The 27031-nt window shown below is 47.4% G+C and overlaps 5 protein-coding genes across 5 annotated transcripts; 3 read left to right on the top strand and 2 right to left on the bottom strand.

Annotated features, from left to right (window-relative positions):
- Window positions 1–978: 978 nt before the first annotated feature.
- On the top strand, window positions 979–1876 carry F5J12DRAFT_782106 (uncharacterized protein; the record flags this gene model as incomplete). The annotated part of the gene is made up of 6 exons (XM_051742673.1): window positions 979–1014; window positions 1117–1309; window positions 1358–1428; window positions 1523–1650; window positions 1678–1749; window positions 1804–1876. The coding sequence occupies 6 exons, from the start codon at window positions 979–981 to the stop codon at window positions 1874–1876; spliced, it is 573 nt and encodes a 190-aa protein (XP_051601193.1).
- Window positions 1877–4057: 2181 nt separating this feature from the next.
- F5J12DRAFT_782105 (uncharacterized protein) lies at window positions 4058–5593 on the bottom strand (the record flags this gene model as incomplete). Its single annotated transcript, XM_051742672.1, has 4 exons — window positions 4058–4212; window positions 4255–4504; window positions 4613–5141; window positions 5211–5593. 4 exons carry the CDS (start codon window positions 5591–5593, stop codon window positions 4058–4060), a joined length of 1317 nt encoding a protein of 438 aa, XP_051601192.1.
- Window positions 5594–17875: 12282 nt separating this feature from the next.
- On the bottom strand, window positions 17876–19125 carry F5J12DRAFT_824423 (uncharacterized protein). Its single transcript, XM_051745443.1, has 3 exons — window positions 18926–19125; window positions 18402–18897; window positions 17876–18381 (listed from the first exon to the last, which is right to left on the bottom strand). The coding sequence occupies exons 1-3, from the start codon at window positions 18949–18951 to the stop codon at window positions 18316–18318; spliced, it is 588 nt and encodes a 195-aa protein (XP_051601191.1). The 5' UTR covers window positions 18952–19125; the 3' UTR covers window positions 17876–18315.
- A 748-nt stretch (window positions 19126–19873) lies between these two features.
- Window positions 19874–21711, top strand: F5J12DRAFT_824420 (uncharacterized protein; the record flags this gene model as incomplete). The annotated part of the gene is made up of 8 exons (XM_051745442.1): window positions 19874–19928; window positions 19981–20055; window positions 20156–20831; window positions 20871–20955; window positions 21006–21161; window positions 21214–21297; window positions 21323–21426; window positions 21510–21711. Exons 3-8 carry the CDS (start codon window positions 20368–20370, stop codon window positions 21709–21711), a joined length of 1095 nt encoding a protein of 364 aa, XP_051601190.1. The 5' UTR covers window positions 19874–19928; window positions 19981–20055; window positions 20156–20367.
- Window positions 21712–24230: 2519 nt separating this feature from the next.
- F5J12DRAFT_934990 (uncharacterized protein) lies at window positions 24231–27031 on the top strand (the record flags this gene model as incomplete). The annotated part of the gene is made up of 8 exons (XM_051749600.1): window positions 24231–24643; window positions 24703–24823; window positions 24874–24929; window positions 24992–25031; window positions 25085–25178; window positions 25241–25774; window positions 25830–25973; window positions 26012–27031. 8 exons carry the CDS (start codon window positions 24231–24233, stop codon window positions 26593–26595), a joined length of 1986 nt encoding a protein of 661 aa, XP_051601189.1. The 3' UTR covers window positions 26596–27031.

Raw genomic sequence — 27031 nt, 5'->3', positions numbered from 1 at the left:
CCAGTAAGGAACATTACCTCAGTCTTTGAAGTAGGACGAGGTCTGAGGTACAAGGAAAAATGAAGTGGCTAAATTGTATGGAAATATTATGTAAGCATTGCTAACAGCAGTATGTTCCAACATCAGTAATTCATTCAGCAGCTTTGATAGTTGAGACTTTATTAAGGGTCTATCTATCATCTACTTCAATTATTATCATCTATCATCAATCAGCTTTGCTCCAAGTCCTCCCTGAGCTCAGTGCAGCTCAGAGCATCAAATTAAGTTGTCATCCATCCTTCTGTAGGCTGACAGCAGTCTACCCTATCACATTCTATTGCATTCTTGCTCCCTCTTTGTCAGGAGCACCCCCAACCCTCAGCACTCATCTTTGAGTGTTGTAGCTTGCAAAAACCCTCCCAAATCAAAGGTTCTACCATCTAGGTACTGCATAGGCATACCACCACTTGCTTTCATTGTCTTTTGTCTTGGTTTTGGTTGGTTTTCACCACTGAACCACACTTTGACTCACAACATGTTAGGGGTCTACCCTAAAACAGCATCCATTATTACTGGCATGTGATACCTAGTATCACATGCTCTCCTTGTATATAAATATGTCTCAGAATCTCATGTAAATAACTTTTCTTTTCTACATCTTACTACTTGAATACCAGATGATTCACTTTGCATGCATGAGCTTGAGAAGGAAGTAATCACACCCCTTACAATTTTTTGGAGTGTGTTATTGAGTATTCACAATGACATGCACAACCTGCTCTTATGCATAAGCAACAGCAGCTAAACTGCCTGACAGAGGGGGTGACCCCCCTCCAGATGAACATAATCATCAAAAGGAAAAAGGACCTCCTGAGGTCCAAAAGGATAAGAAAAAGAAACAGAAAGAGGATCTGACCTCACAGATCACAATGCAGGTGCTAATCAAGAATCAGGCACTAAGCAGCCCAAAAACAAAGTGCCCATGCACATGCATCAGTGATGATGGAAGAAAGTACTGAGAGAGGTACAAGGGAAGTGAGTTCAGTGGAGGTGTTCATTGAAGTGATGAGTCCTTTGACCTCTCAACCTTCCAAACTAGAGAACTCATGGGTATTGTATAACCTGAACACTCCTCAGGATAGTGAGAACCCTTTAAATCAAGTATATGTTGAAGGCAGGATGCCTTCAATGAGAGAACTTGACAAGGACATTCTCCTCAATCCTTGGGTAGCCTTGGCAGCTATGAATGAATTCCTGGAGAATATCTGGCAACAATGGAGGGATTATGGGTTTGGACCCAAAAGCTTCCATAACCACAGGATAGATCCAGGTGAGCATCACACCAATATGATAGAGCATATCAGGTGAGCACTCACAGTCAAGAACCTCAAGGACCAAACTAGCAGGGCTAGCAGCCCAGACACTAGGGCAGCAGAAAAGAGGGAAGAGGTAACTTCTCCTGTTCTGCAGGATAGCCCTGCCTTGAGAGAAATTTATACAGATGAATGAGAACATTGTTTGACACAGGGGTACTTAAATCCAGGAAGGTTACCCACAGGGCAAAGCTATAGTGCCCCAGTTGGAGGTGGAAGCAATAGGAGCAGTCTTGCCCCTAGCATGCCAAACTGACCAGTGTACAGTGACAGACAAAACTGTTGCAATGCTTGTGATGTGTGCATTGTTGATGATGTATCTCAGGCTATTCTTCATGGGCAGTTATGATACATATACCATTGGAAAGGGGAACTTCCAGCTTTCCAGAACATTAAGGTATATACCACACAGAGCCATACATGCTGAGATGTACTGTATTATTTCCAAAAGGTGCATTGCAACACTTTTGTCCCTGACTGGTGAAATAGTGAAAAGTGACCTTGTGATGGGATTGAGGGTATGAGGGATGGGAAAATATGATTACATAATAAACCACATGATCTTCCAGATGATTTGTCAGCATGTAAACAATGACAAACATTGGACTTGTACCATGAAGCCTCTTTTACCACAACTCATGAGATCATCTCTCTGGTTCACATGGTCATTTTTTCTCAGGGAAATCTTTATCAAATACTGGTGGCCACTACAGTACCATCAGTATAACATGCTCTCAGAACCATCAGTCCCTTAAAAAACCTGCTGTCAGTCATTCCCTGCACTGCCTAATGTGTTCTGGGACTAATCAGCACTTGGAAGGCTGAGGATGTTATGGAGGTCAATCTGGCACTTCAGAACATGATGGACAAACTAGTTCCCTCTCAACCAATGCATTTCTGGCACAGAGACAGTGGTATGGAAGTTAGGGAAAGACAAAATCCTCTTTACCACTGGGTGTCATCAGAAGGATATGCTACTGAACTGTCATGGAGCAGAATCCTGTGTTTCCATCTAGCCCTGAATATTGCCTTTGGTCACATATGACCAAATAAACCTTCCACAGTCATCTACAGTTCAGATCAGAGCAAGATCTAGTGAACCCTCTTATGGTGCTTGGAGCACAAGGAGGTTTTGTCTCACCCCAACTTGCATACCAGTGTCTCTTTGCCAGAAATGCATTGGTTGAGAGGGGACTGGTTTGTACATCATGTTCTGAAGTGCCAAATTGACCCCAAAAACATTCTCAGCCTTCCAAGTACTGATTAGTCCCAGAACACATTAGGCAGTGCAGGGAATGACTGACAGCAGGTTTTTTAAGGGACTGATGGTTCTGAGAGCATGTTATACTGATGGTACTGTAGTGGCCACCAGTATTTGATAAGATTTCCCTGAGAAAAAATGACCATGTGAACCAGAGAGATGATCTCATGAGTTGTGGTAAAAGAGGTTTCATGGTACAAGTCCAATGTTTGTCATTGTTTACATGCTGACAAATCATCTGGAAGATCATGTGGTTTATTATGTAATCATATTTTCCTATCCCTCATGCCATCAGTACCATCAAAAGGTCACTTTTCACTATTTCACCAGTCAGGGACAAAAGTGTTGCAATGCACCTTTTGGAAATAATACAGTACATCTCAGCATGTATGGCTCTGTGTGGTGTATACCTTAATGTTCTGGAAAGCTGGGAGTTTCCCCTTTCCAATGGTATATGTATCATAACTGCCCATGAAGAATAGCCTGAGATACATCATCAACAATGCACACATCACAAACATTGCAACAGTTTTGTCTGTCACTGTACCAGGATCCTACAAACTTCATCCCCCCACATCACTGGATCTGGGCAGACTTTGCCTATCCAACAGAGAAGTGATGTGTCATGCCTTTCAAGAAGCCAAGGGGAGGTAGCCTGACACATAGACAGAATGTATACAATCAATATTTATCAACAGTGTGCACCTGCAGGCCAGTTGTGCAGAAGTACCATTCTCAGTGTTTTGAAGGTGCAAGTAAGGGTGGAACATGCATTTGCAGCCCTCAAAAGCCACTTTCAGTCATTGCAAGAGTTTCAGCTCAAGGTGAATCAGGCTAGCAACTTACATGTTACCATGTATTGGATCTTGTGCTGCATGATCCTACACAACATGGTCATTCACTTTGAGAGTGAACAGAGGGATGTGCCAGGCAAAGGAACAATGGACTGGGCAATAAGGAAAGGCAAGGAGCTGGACAGTGGCATGGATGAGGATGTTGGTGAGGAACAATGGGGGACACTGGGGCAGCAACATTGACTCATGCTGATGGAAAGGCTGTTTGAGCAACATGGGATTCACATGTAGACCACACCACATGCACATATACAAACTACTGTGTATCACAGGAAAGATAATCATCTTATTCCACATGGACACATACATTGTACTAGTGAGTATGTAGGCTATAGTTGTGGAAAATAGAAAAACAATGGGGATTGGGGAGAGAAGTGATACAGCATGTATGTGGGAATAATGTTGATCAGTATTCATGCATCTGAGACCAGATCATCAAAGGCAGTGCAAGGCAAGGTGTGATAAAGAGATGGCACAGTGGTGTTGGAGGATGAGGTACCATTGAAAACTTGGTCTGAAGATGAGGTTGGTTGAGCTTGGAGCATTGCCAGTTGGACTTTGAGATGGAGATTCTCCCCTTCCTCCTTGAGCTATTGTATGTGTAACTTTTGTCTCTCCATAAAATGCTTATGGATCTTCTCAGCTTCCCTGTGTTCCTTCTCACCCTCCACTTCCAAATGAGCTATCTCCTTGACATGCATATAGGCCTGGGTCTTGATGACTTTGCATTCAGTCTTGAGTGCACCTAACTGGCACCACTGATCCAAGGAATTTTCATTTGACTCACCAAACTGCTCATTGAAATCTGCCTTGAGCTGAGTAAGCATGTTTTTCCCCTTCATTTGAAAGGTCTCAGAGCTTGCCACCTGGTGCCAGCTAGCACCATCACTGACAGCAGAGGTTGTTGTAGATGCAGTGATAACAGAGGGGGGGGATCTGGCATATGGAGACATCCAGAATGCTGAATGGTTGTCCCATGACAGTGTTTGACAGCCAGGCTTGTTGAATGGCAATATCATATGGGTAGAACCAACAGGCTAAGGTTCCCATTAGTAAGATGAGTGAGGAGTTTTATAGTGACTCATGTGGTGGGTGTCATTCACTGCACTATCATTGAAGGTTAGTTTGGGATCAACTGAAATGACCTGAGGGTGTTCCCCAGGCCCCCTTCCCTCATATATCTCCCCCTCTTCATCCTCATCCTCCCCCCACTCCATCACACCCATAGAAAAGTCATTGATACTTGTGCCTTCACCTGTGAAAGCTCCAGAAGTACCCTGAGGGTTGATTAGCATAAAACTCTGAAAAGGTTCAACTTCCAGATCACCCCCTTCCATTGTATTGTTCCAGTTGGTCAATTGTTGGACTTGCATATCAGTGACTATAGGAGTTGCAGTCACAGTAGTGCCACCCTGATACACAATGGGAAGAAAGTCACCCATCCAGTTTGTGCCAGGAGCTGGATTGAATAATCTTGCATCATAAGTAGGGTTCCCATGCCACATGCAATTGCATTCCTCCCAGAATGGGAACTCTGCAACAACTTCCTCTAAAATAAAAACTGTGTATGAGACCAGCCACATGGTGTACAGAGGAGAAGGACCATGGTATGTACCCAGAAGATTGGAATAAGCTGGATTGTTAGGATCAATGCCTTCACCAGTGAACTTAAACCTTGATGCTTGTTGTTGATATTTGGCATTTAAGCTGATTGGTCTCTTGGAATGATGTGATAAGACATACCTTGCCAGGTGGCTACCAACTGCTGAAGCAAACCTCTCAGTCTGGGTTGCATAAACTGTCCCATATATGAGATCTTTGGAGAAGATCACTTCAGTGATAACACCATTGATCTCTTTTTTGTGATGGGCATGGGACCTTGCATTCCCCAGGGCACTCTGATCTCTCTTCTTGTTGAATAGGATGGCATGATCTGCTGGATTGTCCCATAGCCAAGCCAGCAGCTCTCTGGTAAGATGGGTATACCTCTCCCAGTAAATAGTTTTGCCCCCAGAAGCCCTCAGCTTGGGCTTGGGTGACACAGCATTGGGGGGAGGGCTGGGTGACGGATGGGGGGGAGGGGGGGGGGGATTACTGGTACTAGCAACAGAGGGGGCCCTGGCCATGGTAGTTACAGACTTGGCCCATAGGCAAGCAGATGTTGAAGGTTTGGGCAGAGGGGAGGTATGCTTATAAACCCTGCTTCAATTATCTACATGGTGAAAATCTTAGGAATTTAGTAGGGTTGAGCATACAAAATTTGCCGGCTTAGTTGTCAGCTTAGTGCACTTTGAATACCATTAATGTGGTATTGTAGTAGCACCACCTCAGACATTTGCCACTATGCATGCATGAGTGAGGTGGGTATAGTGTTCTTCATCTATATCCATGTACTTGTGCTCATGCTGTTACCTTAGATCAGTGTATAGGTAATGCATACAGATGTTTGCCTCTGTGTGCATGACTGTGATCTGCATATAGATTTCTGTGACTGGGACACTCTAGAATGTTGTGTAGTGCTGTAGTGTGTGACATGAAATTCTTGTAGGGCTGGGACACTCTGGGGACCCTGGCATAACATGAAGTACTGTAGCATACTGTGACATGAAAATGCTGTAGGACTGGGACTCTCTGGGGACTCTGGGATACTATAAGGTAATGTGACAGTATAACAAAATCTGCGGTGAGCTGTTACACTCTGACAATTTGGGGGGGGTTGCTGATGCTGATGACACTAGGCAAGTGAATCCTACTATGAAACCAAATAGAACTCACTAATCTTGACTGATGCAGCCTAGCCTATGTACCAAGGTAATATTATTCCCTGGCATCTTCACAGAGAAGACGATCTGTTATCATGATTCAAGTAATTGCTTTGGCAAAGTTTGCAAGGTTCTTTGAATGAACTGCAAAGTTAGATGATGACAGAAGGTAAGTAAACCCTACCATCAAGCCAAAGCAGAATTTGTTCATGCTCAACCTTGACTGATGCAGGCTAGCTTAGCACCAAGGTAATATTATTTTCCAGTATCTTCACAGAGAAGATGATCTCTTATCAGGGTTCAAGTCCTTTGTCAAAGATTGCAAGGCTCTGTGAATGAACTGCAAGGTTAGACTGAATTCCAGCCTTTACTTCATTAATGGTGCCTTTCATGTTGGGTGCTTGGTGCCCTCACCAGCATGACACCCAAGTCTGCTCATGTATGCTTTTGGGACATTGATGATTGAGTTGCATTCCAGTGTTGGGCTGGATCCAGGCCCCTTATCTGCCTCATGCACCTAATATGTGATTTATGTAAATGTGCCAATCATTTCTATGCAGGTCATGTTATCTACTGGGACTGTCTGGACAGGGCTAGCCAGTTGGGAACCTTTTTGGGGATAGCTGGGGGTCTGGAGCAGCTGTACAGTCTGCTCCAGTCTGCCCAGCACTGGCCAGCCTGGACAAGGTGAGGGTTGGTTTGCTGATGGTTGCTGATGTGCTACACAAGGATGAACTTAATTTCACACCAAGCACCTCATGTTATTTTGCCAACTCCACACCTCATCACTGTAAAACAGCCCCTAACCACCCCAGAGGAACTCTCTGGTGCCTGTCAACTGGCCCACAGTACAAAACCTAATGCAGAAGCAACACCAGTGGACCTGACCAGCCAATGTCATTCCAAGACAAGTGGAATTGATGGCCAATCCAGGGCTGCATACCAGAAACAAATGAGAATGGTTGGACTGGTGGTTCAAGTTGTGAGTATGGGTCCATATGAACAGAGTAGTACTCCCACTTGATTCTGATACATAAAAGGCCCTGAGATGCTTATCCAAAGACAATGCTTATTGGGACACCTGTCAAAATGGTGGGGTGTGGGAAGAATGGGAAATGGAGAAAGAAAAACCTCTTAACCCTGTGGTCTGGGTATAGCTAACAATTCATTGTCAGGATGATAGAGCAATGGTTTGAGAGTAGGTTTGAGTTCTAGTGAGATAATGCTAAAGAAGACACTCTCAGACTACCCTACTGTCACTTGGAGGAGAGGAATAGGGTTGAAAACTTTAGAGCTAAGACCCCAAAGAGGTCTCTGAGCAATGTATTACAATCCTTTACACTACATAGATGTCCCTACACATGTAAAGTGCATGTAGCCAAAGCAGTGTTCATGACACCACCAGTGACATCAAGGGGATATGTAAGGAAAAACATGCAAGCAAAAGAAAGGCCCAGAAGGTTGTGGAACCTTGTGTCAAGATTAGATGAGATAACTATGATAAGATAAAACAAGATAAGAAAGGATGACAGACTCAGGAAGCTGATGATGCCCAAGTCAGACCATGGAATCACAGGTGCAACATCCACAATAGTGTTCACTCAGCCCTCTTCATTGGCATCATCATGTCAGATCAGGACTAGTGCAAGTGGTGATTCCCAGCAACCAGCTACAGTGGCTCAAAAAAGTGTCCCAATGTTGGGTGATTTTGGAAAGAGCTGAGATTTATAAGAGAGCCAATAGGAATTAGTTCAAACCCCCACAGGACCAAAAATAGTACTAACCATTGCCTTGACAACATGGGCTTGCTTATGTAATTTTGTTGACATGGCACTGAGATATAACCATTTTAAGATGACATGTCATTGGGACACTTTTTTGAGCATGATGTTGTCAGTCATTATTTAGTAAATAACATAAAGATTTGACAACTTCTGAGGGATTTTGTGCTTCAACCTTGACTGATTATGTAATGTACATAATCCTGAGCCATAAAAATGGTTTGAGCCCCACTCAGCTAACCCTATTTCACCATGAAATGCATTTTTGCCTCTGCTAGAGCAAATATCCATCTTGTGTCTGAATCTGGCCTTTCAGCTCATCAAATCTCCTCTACAACTGGTCAGGGGAGCTCTAATGTGGCCAGGGTCATCAAAGAGTTCCAGCTAGATTAAGGAAAACCTCAAACTAGGACATCCTTACCAGCCTTCTTTTCCTGGCAGAGGAGAACAGTCTCTAGTATGACCTCTGGAAGAGCTGAAAATACTGTCTGGGCTACCCATATGTATAATATGTGTGGCCCTTTCCTCTCCTGTCACTTTCCAAGCTGTTTGCAGTGTGCTCAATTCTGCATCCCTGAAGGCTTTAGTCAAGCAGGAGAATTATCCTGCAAACACTTCCCTACCATTTTCCACACAAACTTCCTTCCATCTGGTCCAATACTATTGATCTTGGGCTCAACTGACCAGATGACCCCAGTGCAGTCATCCACAGTCCAGGTTTGGTGCTTAAGAGGAAAGGAAAGTCACTGTTGTGTATACTTGCAAGACAAGAGTGGCATCTCCTGCTTGACAATCACCTTCAGGGATGCAGAATTGAGCACACTGCAAACAGCTTGGAAAGTGACAGGAGAGGAAAGGGCCACACATATTATACATATGGGTAGCCCAGACAGTATTTTCAGCTCTTCCAGAGGTCATACTAGAGACTGTTCTCCTCTGCCAGGAAAAGAAGGCTGGTAAGGATGTCCTAGTTTGAGGTTTTCCTTAATCTAGCTGGAACTCTTTGATGACCCTGGCCACATTAGAGCTCCCCTGACCAGTTGTAGAGGAGATTTGATGAGCTGAAAGGCCAGATTCAGACACAAGATGGATATTTGCTCTAGCAGAGGCAAAAATGCATTTCATGGTGAAATAGGGTTAGCTGAGTGGGGCTCAAACCATTTTTATGGCTCAGGATTATGTACATTACATAATCAGTCAAGGTTGAAGCACAAAATCCCTCAGAAGTTGTCAAATCTTTATGTTATTTACTAAATAATGACTGACAACATCATGCTCAAAAAAGTGTCCCAATGACATGTCATCTTAAAATGGTTATATCTCAGTGCCATGTCAACAAAATTACATAAGCAAGCCCATGTTGTCAAGGCAATGGTTAGTACTATTTTTGGTCCTGCAGGGGTTTGAACTAATTCCTATTGACTCTCTCATAAATCTCAACTCTTTCCAAAATCACCCAACATTGGGACACTTTTTTGAGCCACTGTACATGTGACAAGACCATTGAGCCTTGCCAACACTGCAACTTCTATGGCTAAATTAGACATCAAGAACAATGACCATACCATATGCCTTCACAAGTGCCCTACACACTGGTAAATGTACCAAATTCAATGTGCTAATCTACCAGAATCAAGAGGAAATGGTACAGGAAATGGAAAAAGAGCAGTATACTATGATCCTGGGTAAGAGTCATGACCAGGGGGATGACACAGGGCTCAAGGAACTTTTGACAGTATGCAACAGCTTTCTGGGAAAAGTCATTGTAGGTAGTGAGCACTGTGAGTTTGTAGATGCTCAAGAGGGGGCAGAGGGATGAGAGAGAATAGTGGCTGGGGGCATGGTTAGTAGTTAAGGGATCCCCTTGGTGAATTATTATGCTGTGCTTGGCTATAACATGTACTTCTCACCAGGTAGCATATCATGAATTGTGTTTGAAAGTGGGGTCTGATAACATGTGATATGTGATATCAGAGGACATCAGTACAATTAGCAGGGTAAAATTATCATTGGGAAAGCATGGGGGATGAACTAATATGTGGCAGCAAAGCAGCAGGCATACCCAACATAAAAATACATTTTATTACATCATTCATGCACTAGAATTGAAACATTTGCACCACTCCTTGCCATGGGCCATCTGACTCAAGTCCAACTCTGTGCAACAACCTCTAGGAATGACTGCTATGGTCCACATTGAGTAAAATGGACTCCTAAGTTTTGGGGGGATCCAAAGTAGCAGCTGTCCTTTTGGGCCTCTGATCCAGCCATCATCATGTAACTTGACTAGTTGGCCCAGCATAGCCCCCTGTTGCACAAAGCCATCAACAAGTGGATTACTATTATGCAGTGCATGTGAGGGGTCAAATGAAAAGTAAATGGGATATCTCATGACAACTGCATTTTTATTAAGTGAAATAAGGATAGGTCACAGGTGGAGGCACATACCATCTGCAGGGGGGAATGGATGAAGCATGCTGAAGGAGTGGGATGCAATCAATGCCAACTGCTCCTTCTCCCAGACCCTCACAGTCATGTCTTCTGAGCCTGAGACAATCCTCTTCCCATCAGGGGAGAATGCAACTGAAAAGACTCCATCTGTATGGCCCTCAAGAGGGCTGCCAATCTGCACACCTCCCTCAACATCCCAGACCCTCACAGTCTTGTCCAAAGAGCCTGAGACAATCCTCTTCCCATCAGGGGAGAATGCAACTGAAAAGACTCCATCTGTATGGCCCTCAAGAGGGCTGCCAATCTGCACACCTCCCTCAACATCCCAGACCCTCACAGTCTTGTCCCTTGAGCCTGAGACAATCCTCTTCCCATCAGGGGAGAATGCAACTGATTCAACTCCAGAAGTATGGCCCTCAAGAGGGCTGCCAATCTGCACACCTCCCTCAACATCCCAGACCCTCACAGTCTTGTCCCTTGAGCCTGAGACAATCCTCTTCCCATCAGGGGAGAATGCAACTGATTCGACTCCAGAAGTATGGCCCTCAAGAGGGCTGCCAATCTGCACACCTCCCTCAACATCCCAGACCCTCACAGTGTTGTCCCCTGAGCCTGAGACAATCCTCTTCCTATCAGGGGAGAATGCAACTGAAAAGACTCCAGAAGTATGGCCCTCAAGAGGGCTGCCAATCTGCACACCTCCCTCAACATCCCAGACCCTCACAGTCTTGTCTTCTGAGCCTGAGACAATCCTCTTCCCATCAGGGGAGAATGCAACTGAAAAGACTCCATCGGTATGGCCCTCAAGAGGGCTGCCAATCTGCACACCTCCCTCAACATCCCAGACCCTCACAGTCTTGTCCAAAGAGCCTGAGACAATCCTCTTCCCATCAGGGGAGAATGCAACTGATTCAACTCCAGAAGTATGGCCCTCAAGAGGGCTGCCAATCTGCACACCTCCCTCAACATCCCAGACCCTCACAGTCTTGTCCCTTGAGCCTGAGACAATCCTCTTCCCATCAGGGGAGAATGCAACTGAAAAGACTCCAGAAGTATGGCCTTCAAGAGGGCTGCCAATCTGCACACCTCCCTCAACATCCCAGACCCTCACAGTCTTGTCCAAAGAGCCTGAGACAATCCTCTTCCCATCAGGGGAGAATGCAACTGAAAAGACTCCAGAAGTATGGCCCTCAAGAGGGCTGCCAATCTGCACACCTCCCTCAACATCCCAGACCCTTACAGTCTTGTCTTCTGAGCCTGAGACAATCCTCTTCCCATCAGGGGAGAATGCAACTGAAAAGACTCCATCAGTATGGCCCTCAAGAGGGCTGCCAATCTGCACACCTCCCTCAACATCCCAGACCCTCACAGTCTTGTCCCTTGAGCCTGAGACAATCCTCTTCCCATCAGGGGAGAATGCAACTGAAAAGACTCCAGAAGTATGGCCTTCAAGAGGGCTGCCAATCTGCACACCTCCCTCAACATCCCAGACCCTCACAGTGTTGTCCCAAGAGCCTGAGACAATCCTCTTCCCATCAGGGGAGAATGCAACTGAAAAGACTCCAAAAGTATGGCCCTCAAGAGGGCTGCCAATCTGCACACCTCCCTCAACATCCCAGACCCTCACAGTGTTGTCCCAAGAGCCTGAGACAATCCTCTTCCCATCAGGGGAGAATGCAACTGATTTGACTCCAGAAGTATGGCCATGTAGCAGCTGTTGTTCCACTGGCCACCCTTTCAACCCTCCTACAGCAACTCTAGCCAGCCTTGGGAATTTTGGCAAGAGCAACATTGATAGCAATGCATTGGAAGGAATAAATGGCAATGCAGAAGCATACAGGTGTGGAGTGCTGTGCACTATCACACAGCCAAAATTCTGAATCAACTTGATTCCATCTTTTACCAATGCCAATATATCCTCAGAGCCATCTTGACCCTTCATGGCTGTGTCAGATGTCATCAAACACCATACATAGGGTACTCACCTGTAGCCATCTTGCAACAGTACCAAGAGCATCTACACCCTTCCCAACCATCTGCAGAAGACTTAATACCTCCAGCCAGAACAGAATCTTTTCACTTCCAACAATAGCCTTCACCAACCCTGCAAGTTCCAAGTCAAATCCTGTCTTCCACAGATGCTGAGCCCAGAATCGACTGGAGTAGGAGAGATGGTGTGGAATCTTCTCCTTGATTCTCTTTGACAGATCAGAAACTTCAGAATTGGCAAGGTAGGAGCTTTCTAATTCGCAGATGTTGAATTGAAGGTTATCACGAAGAATCTGCAATGAAGCAAAGGCTAGGTCTCTTGTATGTTGTGTGTTGGAGGTGTCAATGAAGTAGATATCACTCCGTGAATGATCCGTCAGGAAGTCATAAAAGGATGCATGAAGGGGCCGCACAGCAGAGACGCGGTCCACAACGCCACCCAGCACCGGAGACATGAACTCGAGGATGACAAAAATGTCATAGTGCTCCGGCTGGTTTGGGAATTTTTCACGCATAGAATTCAAGGCTGCCATAGGAAGAGGTTCGAGCGTCATCATGACTTGCCGCATAACGGAGTGATATCGTTCCAGGCCTCTCCCAGATTCAGGTATGCCCCACTTTAGGATTTCCATGTAAGTCGTGTCCAGAAGTGTTCTTCCTTCTTTTGACTCGAGAGCCATCAGATTGTCGTAGCGTTCTTTCGAAGTTTCTCCAGCTTTACCTGGCTTGATGAACTCGCAAGCCAGACGAGCCCACTCGAACAGACCATCAGATTTTTTGACGACATTATGGACTTCTGTTGCTCCAATGCCGGGAAAACGGTCAAGTTCCTTGGAAACATATAGCTTGATGTCACGTTCCACCAACTCCCGACGGACGTCGTCCAATGAGGTTGCCTTCACGTGTGGAACATCCCTCATGACACGTTCGATGTCTGGCAACGGTCTGGACGTCAAAAGGATCCGGAAATTGGCTGGTAGATGCGCAGCTTCTGATGATTTCAGGAGGCTCAAAATTTCCCTCCTCGATGACTCCGGCCCACTTTCATCCAAGGCATCAATTACCACGACCACATTCCCAACTATCTCTCCATTGATCTTCGACAGCGGCTCCAAGATGAATCGTTTCCACTGCTGTAGCACATCACATGTGGTCTTGAGAGAATGGTTATTTGACACCACATTGGACAATGCTCGTCGAAATGCCGGATTACGATCCGCCAGATCACGGGCGATAGTAGTCAGAATCTTTTCCTCCCGTCGTTCGGCCTGCCTGTCGCGAGCGAAGCAGAAACAGGTGCCGGGTGCTTTCACATCCTCGATCCACGATGCGATTGTATGGGCAATGGCAGACTTTCCTCTTCCGGCCTGCCCGTGGAGCCACAAGATACGAGGGGCATTGACGTCACTTGTGGTGATCCAGTCGATGATATCCTTCAAAATTTCTGTCCTGGTACCGTCGAGGCATTTCTTGGTCGTATTCAGGCCCGCACCAGCTGCGTAAGCCATGCCTTCGAGGTTCAGGTCTTCAAGCACGTGGGACATGTTGATCTGGATGTCCCGTATCGCGCGATCTCGGTATTGCTGCATCAAGTCACCCAGATTCTTGACGTGGCTACGGGCGACAGGTCTGCGGGTCGGAAACAAGGCTGTCCCCGATTCTTATCACTGACAATGTATCACATCAGCACACTGAAGCGAATCAGACGATTATAACCATAGGACCCTACAGATGTTCTTCTTCTTGCAATATTTTATGACGAACAGCGCTGCAGCACTCATCTCCTGTGAAATCCTCCGTAACGTCTCTTTCATGCTATCCATATTCTCAATGGCATCCTTTTCCATAAGAAATTCGTAGAGATCCTTCACGGTATTGAGGAGGCCAAACACCTCGTTGTCCAGGTTTGCTTGATTGATGAGCAACTAATGAGGACTATATAAGCGAGGGATCCATGAGAGAGAAGGGGGAAGTACTTGAGAAGCAGCGGTGAGAATCCCTAGCGCAAACTGGACATAAGGGTGGACCTGTGCGCTTACATCAGAGCGTGCAGGCGGCGGAGGGTTAAGGCGCCTACATTCGATAGAGTGGTAACAAAGGAGTTGAACAATTTGAGAGGCTGGAGAATTGTCTCGATACTTTGAATCTTCGTCACCGCGGTATCGGCCTGCCCAACAAGACCCACAGCTCTTTCCAATACCTGGGGGATGGGCTTCATCTCAACCATTGCCTGTTGTGCAACATTGACTTGGCTGCCAATTCTGGTGTCGGTTGTCCCTGTAGCGAGAGGCTCTGATCGAGTCTGGTTCGACCGATGGAAGAGGTGTCCCATCCTGGAGAACAGCGTTCGAGGTGTATTCGCCGACGGTCCAGCGGCCGAGGGGGCGTCGGCAGAGGGGTGAGACGCTCCTTCAGACTGTTTGGGCAGAGATCAATAAATACTATCGCGTGCAAGGTATAAAATGTGTACCGAAGGAATGTTAGGTACGGTCGAGCTGGGCCTTTCGGAGCTAAACAGACGATGTTTCCTCAGCTGCTTGCGAGCCATTGAGAAATCGGTGTTTTGTGTAAGGTTTGTAGGCTGGATTCGAGGTTGAGGGGTGTAAATGAGACAGTTGTCAGACTCAGTGTTGAAAGCGCCGACATGCTGTGGACACGTTGCAGGTGGCACTGCTGGAGGCCTGGAGCGCGGGCCAGATAACTATCCTCAATATCTAATGCTTATGATAAGAAATTCGACTCCTTCATGCTCGCGTTGAACAGAACGTCGATGCCAAGTCTACGAACACTTTCGCTATGCAGTGTAGTACCTCTCAGAAGAGTCAGATCACCCAGGTTTTGTACCTCGTGGACAAAGGCCCCAGTCATCGATCGAGTTCAGTTCAGCAGTAAGGACTCAGCTTTAGCTCACGCTTGACTCGTGCATTTCACAACACACGAATTCCTCGTTTCGATGAGCTTGCGCGCTGCTTCGGTCGCATACCGCTTCGATGACAGAGTGTAGGCCTTCTTGGTTTGTTATCTGATTGCAAAATTTACTACCGACGTTGTCAACGACAAGACTATCGTCGCCACATATTATTCCCCATCAATCCTATACCCTTCCACCCATAACGCCGCTCTCCTCGCAGCTCGGTGGACACGCAGCGGTGCAAACAGCAGTGGACGGCTCGTTTCTCCTTAAACCAGCCCTCGTTCCCAGAGAACTGGCATTCTACCAGCTCGTTCGCGATGGCGTATCGCTAGACATCGACATCACGACAATGGCGAAATAACGAGGCTCGTTATAACGACATGCTATAGGGAAAACAAGTTGGAAACCGTGGACTCGGCGATCACGTTCAAAGTACCATGCGCCTTAACTTGCTTCCAGAGGTGAGAACGAGGGCGGGGATTTATGGCAGAAATTATATGCTCAACATCTACTTATGGTCCATTTCTGAAGGCACCCGGAGGTAAACCACGCAATGATGCACAGGACGATCATGTTCGCATCTCATCTCCCTCTCGGCACTTCATACACGCCTGGCATGCTGCCGTTGCACAGGCGTCCTATTCAAACAATACCCGCTCTCCTCGCAGATTTACTTGGGTCCCCCAGGTATTGGCTAGCGAGGTCGTTTCTCTTTCTGGTCTTCAAGCCTCATGAGTTTATGCTTGTCGCGGGCGGAACGGTTTTCGCACCCTACTACCACACTACTCACGAAAACCGGTCGATTGACTTGCCGTTCCTGATGATACTAGGCAAGTGAATCCTACCGTCAAGCCAAAGCGGAACTTGTTCATGTTCAATCTTGACCGATGTAGCCTAGCTCAGCCCAATGTAATATTATTTTCCAGTGTCTTCGCAGGGAAGACGATCTCTTATCGGGATTCAAGTCCTTCGTCAAAGTTTGCAAGGCTCCACGAATGAACTGCAAGGTTAGACTGAGCCCAGCCTTTACTTCATTAATGGTGCCCTTCGTGTCGGGTCCTTGGTGCCCTCACCAGCGTCCCAATGTGTGACACCCAAGTCTCTGCTCGCACATGCATTTGGGACGTCGATGATTGAGCTGTGTTCCACGGTGTTGGGCTAGGTCCAGGCCCCTCGTCTGTCTCGTGCACCTAATATGTGAGTCGCGTTCTCTCATATCACCGTTCGTTTCTGCTGTTGTTCCCGACCGTTTCCCGCCAGTTGGACCATGTTGGTGTCGCAAAGGTGCGTTGTCGACTTGTCCTTAATGGATTGACGTGTTACGCCGTTGCGGGGTACCTTCCAGAAAGTAAGGCCACTTCATGCCAGGGGTTCATCCCTAAAAATCATTATTACTTTTGTCTCAATGGACCTATATGTTTTGCCGAAGTGAGTCGTTTTGTTGACGTTCCACACGAGGATGAACTTAATAACTCATATTATTTAGCCAAGTGCAGACCTCGTCGGAACAGTTGGACACCGCCTTACGAGCGATGAGCTGAGCTCGACGCAAGCAATAGGACAATGATCCAGCTGTACATGTGGATGTCCAAGTCCTCGCCCGTCTGACTAAGCATCATATGGCTGTGCCCGCTCATCCTCCCGTACTCCCTCGTCAACCCTGGGCACTCCGGGAGAACTGGGTGCGCATTCTTTGGTGCCTGTCATCTGGCAGCGTTCCACCGTAACAACGAGCATTGTTATCACGGCGTGCTATAGTACAAAGAATTTGGACACTGCAGATTCGGCGCTGAGGTTCAATGTATTGTGCACACTGTGCTCTAAGTTGCTGCCAGAGATGAGATCAAGGCAGGAATTTTATGGCAGAAATTGCCTATGTAGTGTTCGCTTACAGTTCATTTCTAAAGGTACCCGAGGATAAACTGCGCAACGATACACAGGCAGATCATGTTCGTGTCTCTTCTCCTTCTCGTCACCTCACAATGGAGACCAGTCTATTTTTCGCGTATTGAAGTTGTAAAAATTGTAATGGTGGTGCGGACAGTGGCACCTGCATCGCCAACCCATACTCCTTACCCGAAATTGGTGATCCCTATCCCGATAGTCACTATACATTCGAGCAAATGTTGGCCGTGTCTGTTTAGTCACCCAGGGGGATACATGCGAAATTCAATGGCATAGGTCAAAACCAGGAACGGCTTATATAGGCTTCTGCCGTGACGAGTGCAAGGACCTGCCTTACAAGCCCGTGAGGACGACGAAACTCGGAAGCATGGCTGATTTGTAGTCGCCGATGTGTCTAGTCCCTAGGTAGCGAAGCAGAATTTCAAGTCAGCCGTTTGTAGACGTATGTATGTATCATGGCATAGTTAGCCTCAGCATCGTATGTCATCTGACGGCAGAGCTATCGTGGTGAGTCGGTTAAGTGCAGAAACGCCTCGCAGAAGCCGGGCAAGGATGCGAATAGCTTATCGTAAGTAACCCATCGTGCCGCTCCATGCACTTGCCACTGGTCGTTTATACGACTACTTAGGGTGCTCACCCCAAATTCTAAGTATAATCTCCTGTGACTCGCAGAGGCCAAGTTCTCAGACCCACCAGCCCGCCGAATAATACACTTGCCACCAACAGTGGTGGCATTGGTGACCCTTCAATGGCACACTGCAATCACAACTGGTGGTAGCTGTGTTCTTACAGATTACTTCACGACAGGTATACGTGAGTGATGCTTGTATAATATACCACAAGTCACGTTGGTCTCGAGAGGTGATGCATGGGTAACGATGAAAGTTGCTGTACTGAAAGTCCTACTACATGAATCTGTGGATTGAGCGACTTCCAGGGGCAGGAAGATCGACAATGATACACAGGTTCACATACAGGGTACCAATCATTGGCTCGTTGCCATGTGTAATGTACAGACTTGCTAGAACGGCTACCAGAGAGGTTCGTCACCTCTGTGAGCTCGACGGGATGCTTGGGTAAGTCGTCGGAGTTATGATAAGACGCCTTGGAGTCTTCAAAAGTGTTCATGTACTCCACTACCTGGGCGCCAGACCATTGCATTTCGAGAGGCTAACGATGTGTTTGTGCAGGTACTCTGGAACCTACACAGTGATAAAACACACGGACATCCCAGGACACGCCAAAAGCGGATAAAACACAGCCAAGTGCAGCATCTGGGCTTTTCAGATAATTGCGGAAACCTGTGACATCTGTACCCGGAGTCCGTGACCGGATTCTGGCGGCAGAGGCCAATGCCAAGATATCCCCCACTAGGTAGCATGTGATTGTTAGTCATGAGCTTGTAGACGGCCTCTGCCAGCGTCTGGTTGTGCAGTGATGATGTAGACAGGGTAAGAGAAGGGGCATCGGTCTCTCTGATGAAGTACGAATTGTTGGTCAGGGTGACATGATGGCAAGATGTGACCACACGAGCTTCGTGCTCAACATCAGAGAAAAACGAAACGTAGCCAACGCATGGCTGCTGAGAGGATTCGGACATCGATTTTGCGATGGACGAGTTCGCCTGCCTTTGTGGGGAGTGGGGAAAATGATGACGAGTGAACCAACCATAGTATTTTCATGTGGCATGTAAAATGAACCTTTACCTGCCACGGCCGCTACCATTAGAACTGTGTAAAGAAAGATGCGAGAAAGGTGAACCGTAGACATTGAGCTGGTATAATTCCATTTTGATCTTTCGTTTCTCAGCGCCGCCCCCCAGCAACTCTTGGTGGACGATGGACTGTGTGACTTTTGAATTGCATGACCTATGACCAACAGACCATGTGACCTTTGAACTGCACTACCGCAGTGGCTGGCATCCTCCTGTTGAATGTAATTTCGAAATACGTGCTGCACATCCATCTGGCTGCCTGAAATTTTCCTAATTTTGGCCGTACGGAAGCGTGATTGTCCGGCTTTCCATACAGAATAACATCCGTGCTTTGAAGCGTCTGACCTCTCCCATCCGCAAATTGCGTCCTTAGGTACTGCTGCTGCCCCTGCCTCAGATTTCCCTGCTCCTTCCCCTGCTGGGGAGTCGTCTCAAGAGACGGGGACATCACAAAAGATGCTCTCTACCTCCTCACATGAGGATACATTGTTTGGATCTCCCTTGTTCACACCATCGGGCCTATCTTTCCTACTCACTTGAAAACTGACAACGCCTAGCGATGGAAGTATACCAACGATTGTCAAACGCTCGCGATCGTCGTCTTTTGCAAGTGGCGGATCCCTCCCTGACAAGTCTCGCTATAGAGGGAGGGACGAGATCGCTGCTCGGGAAGGTGGCATTTTCCCCATACAAGAGAAAGAAGGAACACTACCGCGTACGCTATCTGAAACGGCGCCCTTGTTGCCTCGGCACACTGTCATCGCCCATCGCGATCCTCCCTCCAGTCTGGGTCTCCCGAGAAAACTATTCTCACGGGTTTGGGTTCCAGATTGCATCGCGCATTTGTCATCGACGTCGATATTTGCGATGTGGCAAAAATAGCCATTTCCTCTGTTCCTGCAGTCATTTTTGGTGCCCCTTTGAACATTCTGGATGGTCTCTCCTGTGAGGCTTTCTTTCCGCGTCCTTCCCATCCCTCTCATGGACATTTCCGCAGATGGAATGATAATGTTTCATGCTTCCGGTGTTTTCACTAGCTTGGGTGGCATGGGCGTATCGCTATTTTCGTTTCGTGAGTATGAGCTTTCTTTTGGTAGCGCCGATAGTATAGGCATCGCTGACACCACCATCCAACTCGAATCCCGGTTCCACCACTTTTTTGCTTTCTCGAGAATATGGGCACCAAAGTTAGACGCGACGTCCGTTGGAAAGCCTAAAAAAACCTGCAGACCTATAAGAGAGGGCATATCACATTGCTAGAAGATAACTATGGCAAAAAATCCAGACTATGGCTTCCAATCCCGGACCGGTACTATTGCACGTCCTTTTTTTTTTTGAAAATGCCGCTGTGCCAAGGCTCGGATAGGCAATCTCGTAGCCTCATATGGAGAAACCTCTGAACAGACAGCCAATACGTCATTTGACATCACCGAGGCGAAGCCAACCACGTCTGGCACCTACAGTACCCCGACCCCAACTGACTTGCTCAGTAACTTCGATGGAGGAGTACGATTCGGAAGACGGCGATGTTCGCGTCGCACCACTGAAACATTTCAAGTCTGCCGCGCTGCCCCCCCTATGTGAGCAAGTTCACATTGTTGACATCAACGTCGCACTGCGGCGACATACCAGAGTTTGGTCTCGACGCCTAGGACGGTGGAGTTCGTTCGATATAAACCCGAAGGATTTGCGTAATCCTGCAGAAGAGGTTCTCAAAGTCCTTTCAGACATTTTTGGCGCAGTGATACAAGAGGCCGAGAAAACCGCCGGCAAGGCAAAGCTCAGGTTTGGATTACGGCCTAAGACAATCCGTGGACCCGAGCGAATCGAAACTTCTTTTCCCGACGCGTACTTGCTACTGGCAGGACAAGAAGAGTCTTGAGGAAGACGCCTGGCAGTGGATTCATGGCACGACATCGCAGTCTCATTTGGGTTGAAACAGGACGCCGGCGTGTCAGACGACTGCAAAGATGTGAGTGGAAGGTCCACCTTCGTTCGATCGTCTGTGACATAGTCTGGTAGGATGAAGAGAAGGTAATTTCTGCCCTTCATCACATTATGCATGGCGATCCTTGTCGGCGTGCCACATTTGGAGTTACCATCGATAACACACAAATGAGGTTTTGGTTCACTTGCAGGGCAGTCGCCCTCATGAGCGAGCCATTCAATTTCATGACAGTAAGCGGTCACAATTGTGGGGCATTCGCCGCTCATCCTAACATGCCATTAGGAGCCGGAACACCTCATCTACTTCTTCTGCTCCCTGGCATTCGCGAGGGATCACGAGCTCGGATGGGATCCAACCATAAAGAGGGTGTGTGACAGGGTGTCAAGTTCAGTATGACATTTCCGTACAATCAGAGGACGGAGAAACGTTGGTATACCGGACCACGAGAGTCATTTCCGATTTCGGTGCTGGAGACTTGACAGGTCAAGGGATGCTGTATCTTCGAAGCTACTCTCCAAGGTAGAAACTGGAATATTGGTGAACAACAACGAATGCATTGTGTTGAAAGATTCCTGGAGAGAGTCTGACCAGGCCCGCGAAGATAAAATCCTGGAACAAATATTTGCTGACTTGGGGGAAAAAGTGGACGAGGCTAGGAAATATTTTCTCACTGTCCGTGACGCAGCGGACGTGATTGTGGACGGAAAGATAGATGACACCGTCAATCTTCTATGCAGGCTACCTGTTGGTGAAGAACCTGCAATTGGTGCTGCAGACTGACCGGTGTAGGACTCACACCAGGATTTATTGATAGCGACGATCCCAGCGAATGCTTGAAAGTGCAACACAAGACTCATTTTCGTCTTGTCCTTCCATGAAGTTTTCCAACCTGTACGCTGAGCTGCAAAGCTTCGCCTACCGTGTATGAGACTCAACAGAATGCCCGTGAAGGTTCGTATAGTCGCGCTTGGAACTGAAGTTCTTGGCTTATGCACAATCTGCAGGCTTGGAGTTGTTGCACAGTGTGCAATGGGTTCACTGTGACATTAACCCCAAAAACGTCTTACGGACGGGGCAATCGGGTAAGATAACTGGCCTCGAATTCGCTAAACGCTTGGGGTCCGACACGACCCATGACGTCCATAGAGTGAGTAGATTTCCCATTTCCCTTCGGTGCACATTCAAAGACGTGCTAAAAGGGAGCGCTGGAGTTTACCGCCTGCGAGGTTGCATACCAAAGATACCTCTTTGAGCCTTCTCCACGACTTGGTGATTCCTTCCAGCATCCCCGCAACCTCCCCCAGTCCCAACGAATGCCATTTTCATACAACCCTTTACACGATTTGGAGTCTCTCTGGTGGATCCAGGCGTGGATGATCTATTTCCATGTCGACCACCAGGATGGTCATCAATCACCAGGTCAGACAAGATGGTTTCACAAGCTTTTCCCCAGGAGTCGTGCAGCACGTTTTGCTGCACTTGCGACTCGCATCGAGTATGACATGCTTCCAGCCTCTTTTCAAAAAGCAGCTCATGTTCTTGAACTGATGCGTGGAGGACTTATAAGTGCTTATGCTGACAGTGAAGAATCTGCCCCATGGGAGTATAATGAAGGAGTTGGCAAGATAGTTGACCAACTCCACTCCTACATTTCAAAATGTTTGCAATTTTGTGTAGCAGTCTCTGAGGGCGTCACCATTTTTCGTCCGTGGGCACCTGATGCTTGACACCCAAAAAAATAAGTGCAGAAAGGTCTGAGCATTTTGCAGGCCCGATGGTGAGAAGTTCCCAGTGGTTGGTTACCGGTCTTTCTGATCCTGCATCACTAGAACTTCTTATAGATGTGCATTTACACAGTAGGCTACATATGTATGTGAAATGTGTTTATTCACTCCCTTCTCCCTTTCCCCAGTTAGGCATTCAGTACCAGGAAATATGGCACTCCGTTCCCGGCAAAAATAACGCGCGTGACAATTGCGCGATACTACAGAGGTATGCGTGGTACGCAATATATAATGCGCGGCACAGGATATGCGGTGCGAGGCGCACGATGTAAAGGGTGCGCACAGTCTATGCAAAGCCCAGCCTCAGGGAACATCATGCATCATGAATGGTTTGCCATGTATGGAGGTGAACCAGCCCGAGCAAATGCGGGTAGTGACAGTCTAGATGATATATAGACGAGCAGGTAATTATGTAGCATAGGCTCTATGATACTTTCATAGGGAGATGACGTTTCAGTGGAGCCGCCGACACTAGCTCGGCACATTTACCGGACGATTTGTCATGTCCAGATCTAGGTTCAGACGCAGTTCATCTATCGATTGGCTTACCGCGCTGGATGGACACATCTCATATGATCTGTCAAGTGGAGTATCTGGCGGGTACGCCATCCGGGTTCCGGCAGCAAGAATTAGAGTAAGAGTTGGTTCTCTTCAGGTGTCCAGAGCTGGGTTTCAGGGAGCGACAGTTCAGCAACCCGGGAATTCTCGGTAAAATGTGTGGGGCGTGTCCTCAAGATATGAATTTAGCGTCTGGGCTGAGCAATCATAAGGTCAGGATCCGGACAACCACTAAAAATATTTCCGGAGGCATCGCTATACTCTGGCTGATCCTCATTACTTTGGCGATGTCGGATAACCCGTCAGGCGCAACTATACCTGATGTCGATCGAGTAGCGGGTGACTCTTCTAGCGCTACCTCCTCGGAACCGAAAGGGCTACTAAACATGAATGAGTATTCCAGTACTCCGTCGTTCGCGTTCCGCTTAGCAAGATCTTGCGAGGGTGATACTTCTGGGGACCCAAAGAACTGAACGAAGGTTCCCCCGAAAATAAACTTGGTATAGCAGAGGGCTGGGAACAATAATCATATATCTGTCGATGAAATGTGCAAGGTCTCCTCACCTCCAAAGGAATCGAAGGCAAAACGTGAAGGCATCATCTCTGATCTGCTCAACGTCCGTACTGAAAGCGACGGCCAACAAATCGCTTGCGATTCCGCTATTTCACTGCCATTGCCTCGTCCACCGGGAACCACGCAGCGTGGTGGTTGCACCACAAGGCTCGTATGACGGAAAGGCACCGAGAACACTGATAGCAAGCAGAATCAATAGCCTGCAATATCATTTACTGTATGCCAAGGATGAAATTGATGAAACCTTGATACATGAAGCGAAATGGATCACGTGACCGCTGCTCGTTCGTTTAATTCATATCCCAAAACAAAGCAATGCAGGCAAGGCCTGTTTTGAACAGGGGGGTTTCCTGCTGCGTCGCTCACCATGCCACGATTCAACTATGTCAGAAGGAAAAAGACGAAAAGGTAAAGAAAAGGCCTTTTCTCCTGGCCCATCCCGAAGAAAGGCAATGACACCTTTGCAGCGCCGCGAAACTTCGACGGCGTCGTACCGTATGGGTAATCTCACATCTGGTAGGAAGGCTGTCCTCAAAGATCTAGGACGCATCCTTGTTGTACCCCTGGATTCTTTCAAGTCTGCTACCATGCCTCCCCTACGTGAACAGATTAATATTTCCAACATCAAGGCTTTGGCACTGCGGGGAGGTCGGTTCCAGCGACTGCGGGCTGTGTTCAAAACGGACCCAAAGCACTCGGTTGAACATGAAGAGGAAGCCTTCCAACCACTGTCAAAAATTTTTACTGCGGTGGTGAACGAGGGAGAGAAAGCTACTGGCCAGAGCCCCAGACTTGCGTTTCATTCCCTACCCACCAAATCTCCCATCTCTGAGCGGACCAACACATCTCGTCCAGACGCATTTTTGCAATGGTGAACAAAAAAAGCATCGGCACGCCCCTTGGTGTTCAGTCATGGGAGGACATTGCAGTGTCATTTGAATTTAAAAAGAGCGATGGAAATGCAGAACGCGAAGATGTGAGTCACGCGTATATTTTCATTTGATTACCGCTAATCTAGTATGGTAGGACGAAAAGAGTTCTGTGGAGCCTCCACCATATTATGCGGAGCGACCCATGTCGCCGTGCTACTAGCGTCTGGTGTTACTATTGAGAACACCCAAACGAGGTTTTGGTACACTTGTAGGGCAGCCACCCTCGTGAGCATGCCATTCGATATCATGACCGTTAGTGGCCACGTCATCAAATCCATTGCTGGTCGTTATTGACCCCTCAACAGGAGCCGGAGCACCTCATCTACTTCTTCTGTGCACTCACATTTGCGGATGACGACGAACTCGGATGGGATCCAACCACACAGAGAGTAGTCGTCGGTGGCAAAGTACAATATAACATATCTGTGCAACCAGATGAGGGAGGGATTTTGGTGTACCAGACCATACGGCCCTTTTCGACTTTTGGTGCTTGATGGGTCGTGGGACCCGTACCTGGGAAGCAATTCCCTTGTCTAGGTACGGACACAAGGTAACCGAGCCCCAACCAGTCGTCTTGAAGGATTCATGGAAGGACAGTAACCGTGATCGCGAAGACGCAATCCGGGATCAGATACTTAACGCCATGGGAGAGAAAAAGGGTGAAGCAGAGAAATATTTCCTCATCGTCGTTGCAGCTGGGGACGTGGTTATAGGCAGGCTTGGGATGAAAGACACTACGATCAGTCTTCTCCGTGGAGCACACCTGCCAGAAAGCCACTGGCATCAGCTTCGATTGGACGAAGAACTAATGGGAAAAATCGGGACATCCGTTGGATTATACCCTATTCTTCTAGATGAGGATGGAGTTGAGGTTCTTCCCCCTGGCATCCAACACCGCACCCATTCCCGTGTGGTCTTTGCAGAAGTCGGGCAAACTATCTACGAGTTAGGAAGTTTCTCAGCTAGTTATGATACTCTCCAGCATGCTCGTGAAGGTTTGCAGAGTAGTCCTGCAAATCTCGGTCAGATCAGCTCATATACGATTTACAGGGTTACAGTTAATGCATGATATAGGCTGGGTACACCGTGACGTCAGCCCTGGAAATGTCTTGCGTGTAGGGGAATCAGGGCAAAATAACAGATTTAAACTATTCAAAATACATGCACTCGGACACCACACACGATATCCGTACAGTGAGTAAATTTGTCATTCACCAACCACAAACATTCAGAGACATCTCACTCGAAGATGACGCTGGATTTCATGGCATATGAAGTCACGATGCAAAAATATAACTTTCTACCTCATTCGAAATATAATGATTCCATGGAGAGGCCTGGCAATGTCTTCCAGGCCCCACCGATGTCATTTTCATACAACCCTCTGCACGATTTGGAGTCTCTCTGGTGGATTCAGGCGTGGATGCTCTATTTCTATGTCGACCACCAGGTTGGTTATCGGTCACCGGATCAGATAAGATGGTTTCGTACGCTGTTTCCCGGGAATCTCCAAGGGCGCTTAGCTGCACTTTCAACGCGCCTCGAGTATGACATGCTTCCAACTCCTTTTCAAAAAGCGGCTCGTATCCTCGAACTCATGCGTGGAGGGCTTGTAGATGCTTACGCTGAAAGTGAAGCAGTCATTCCACCAAATTATGACAAGGTGGTTGGCCAACTGCATTCCTACTTCGCTGACGGTTTGCGACTTTGCGTAGCCTCGGCTTCTGAAGACGTCAGTCTTTTCGAGCCGAAGGTCAAGCGGAAAGCATCAGATCGGCCAGTCAAAATCCAAGACAAAAAGCACCTGAAGGCCTGAACCTTTCGCCGACCCCTAATTGTTGGTTACCGAGGACTCCCTCCGATCCCACATCACTACGACCGTCAATATTCTCTATCACACCACATACGTCACACGAGAGCTGCGCATGTCCGAAATGTGTTTATTCTCTCCTTTCTCTCTTTCTCCCGTACTGTCGTCCTTCGTTTTTGAATTATGATATGTATCGAGCAGTCGAAGCATATGAGCGCGTCGACGCGTGGTAAGTACGTTACTCACTAGCTGGCAATCCACGCGTTGCGTCGCGTCAATTAATAGCATCTGCAAGACGCTGCAGCGCTGAGAAAGAATCAAGTCAGACTGCCCAAGAAACGTCGGCGAACCTCACACCGAAGAGGGTACCACACGTTCCAAGGACACCACGCCAATCTAGGCAGACTCATTGCATGTGTTTGGCCACGCTACATAACTTCCT

Source organism: Pisolithus orientalis (assembly GCF_024613125.1).
Source record: "Pisolithus orientalis strain OTSU chromosome Unknown F5J12scaffold_10, whole genome shotgun sequence".
Taxonomy (NCBI): Eukaryota; Fungi; Basidiomycota; class Agaricomycetes; order Boletales; family Pisolithaceae; genus Pisolithus; species Pisolithus orientalis.
Note: the sequence above shows the minus strand (reverse complement) of the source record. Positions and strands in the feature narration are given on the sequence as shown.

Coding starts and splice junctions, on each gene's coding strand:
- F5J12DRAFT_824423 (XM_051745443.1), bottom strand. CDS start 18,951: ATGAAAATACTATGGTTGGTTCACTC. Junction 18,898..18,925: donor ATACTATGGTTGGTTCACTC/GTCATCATTTTC, acceptor CTCCCCACAAAG/GCAGGCGAACTCGTCCATCG.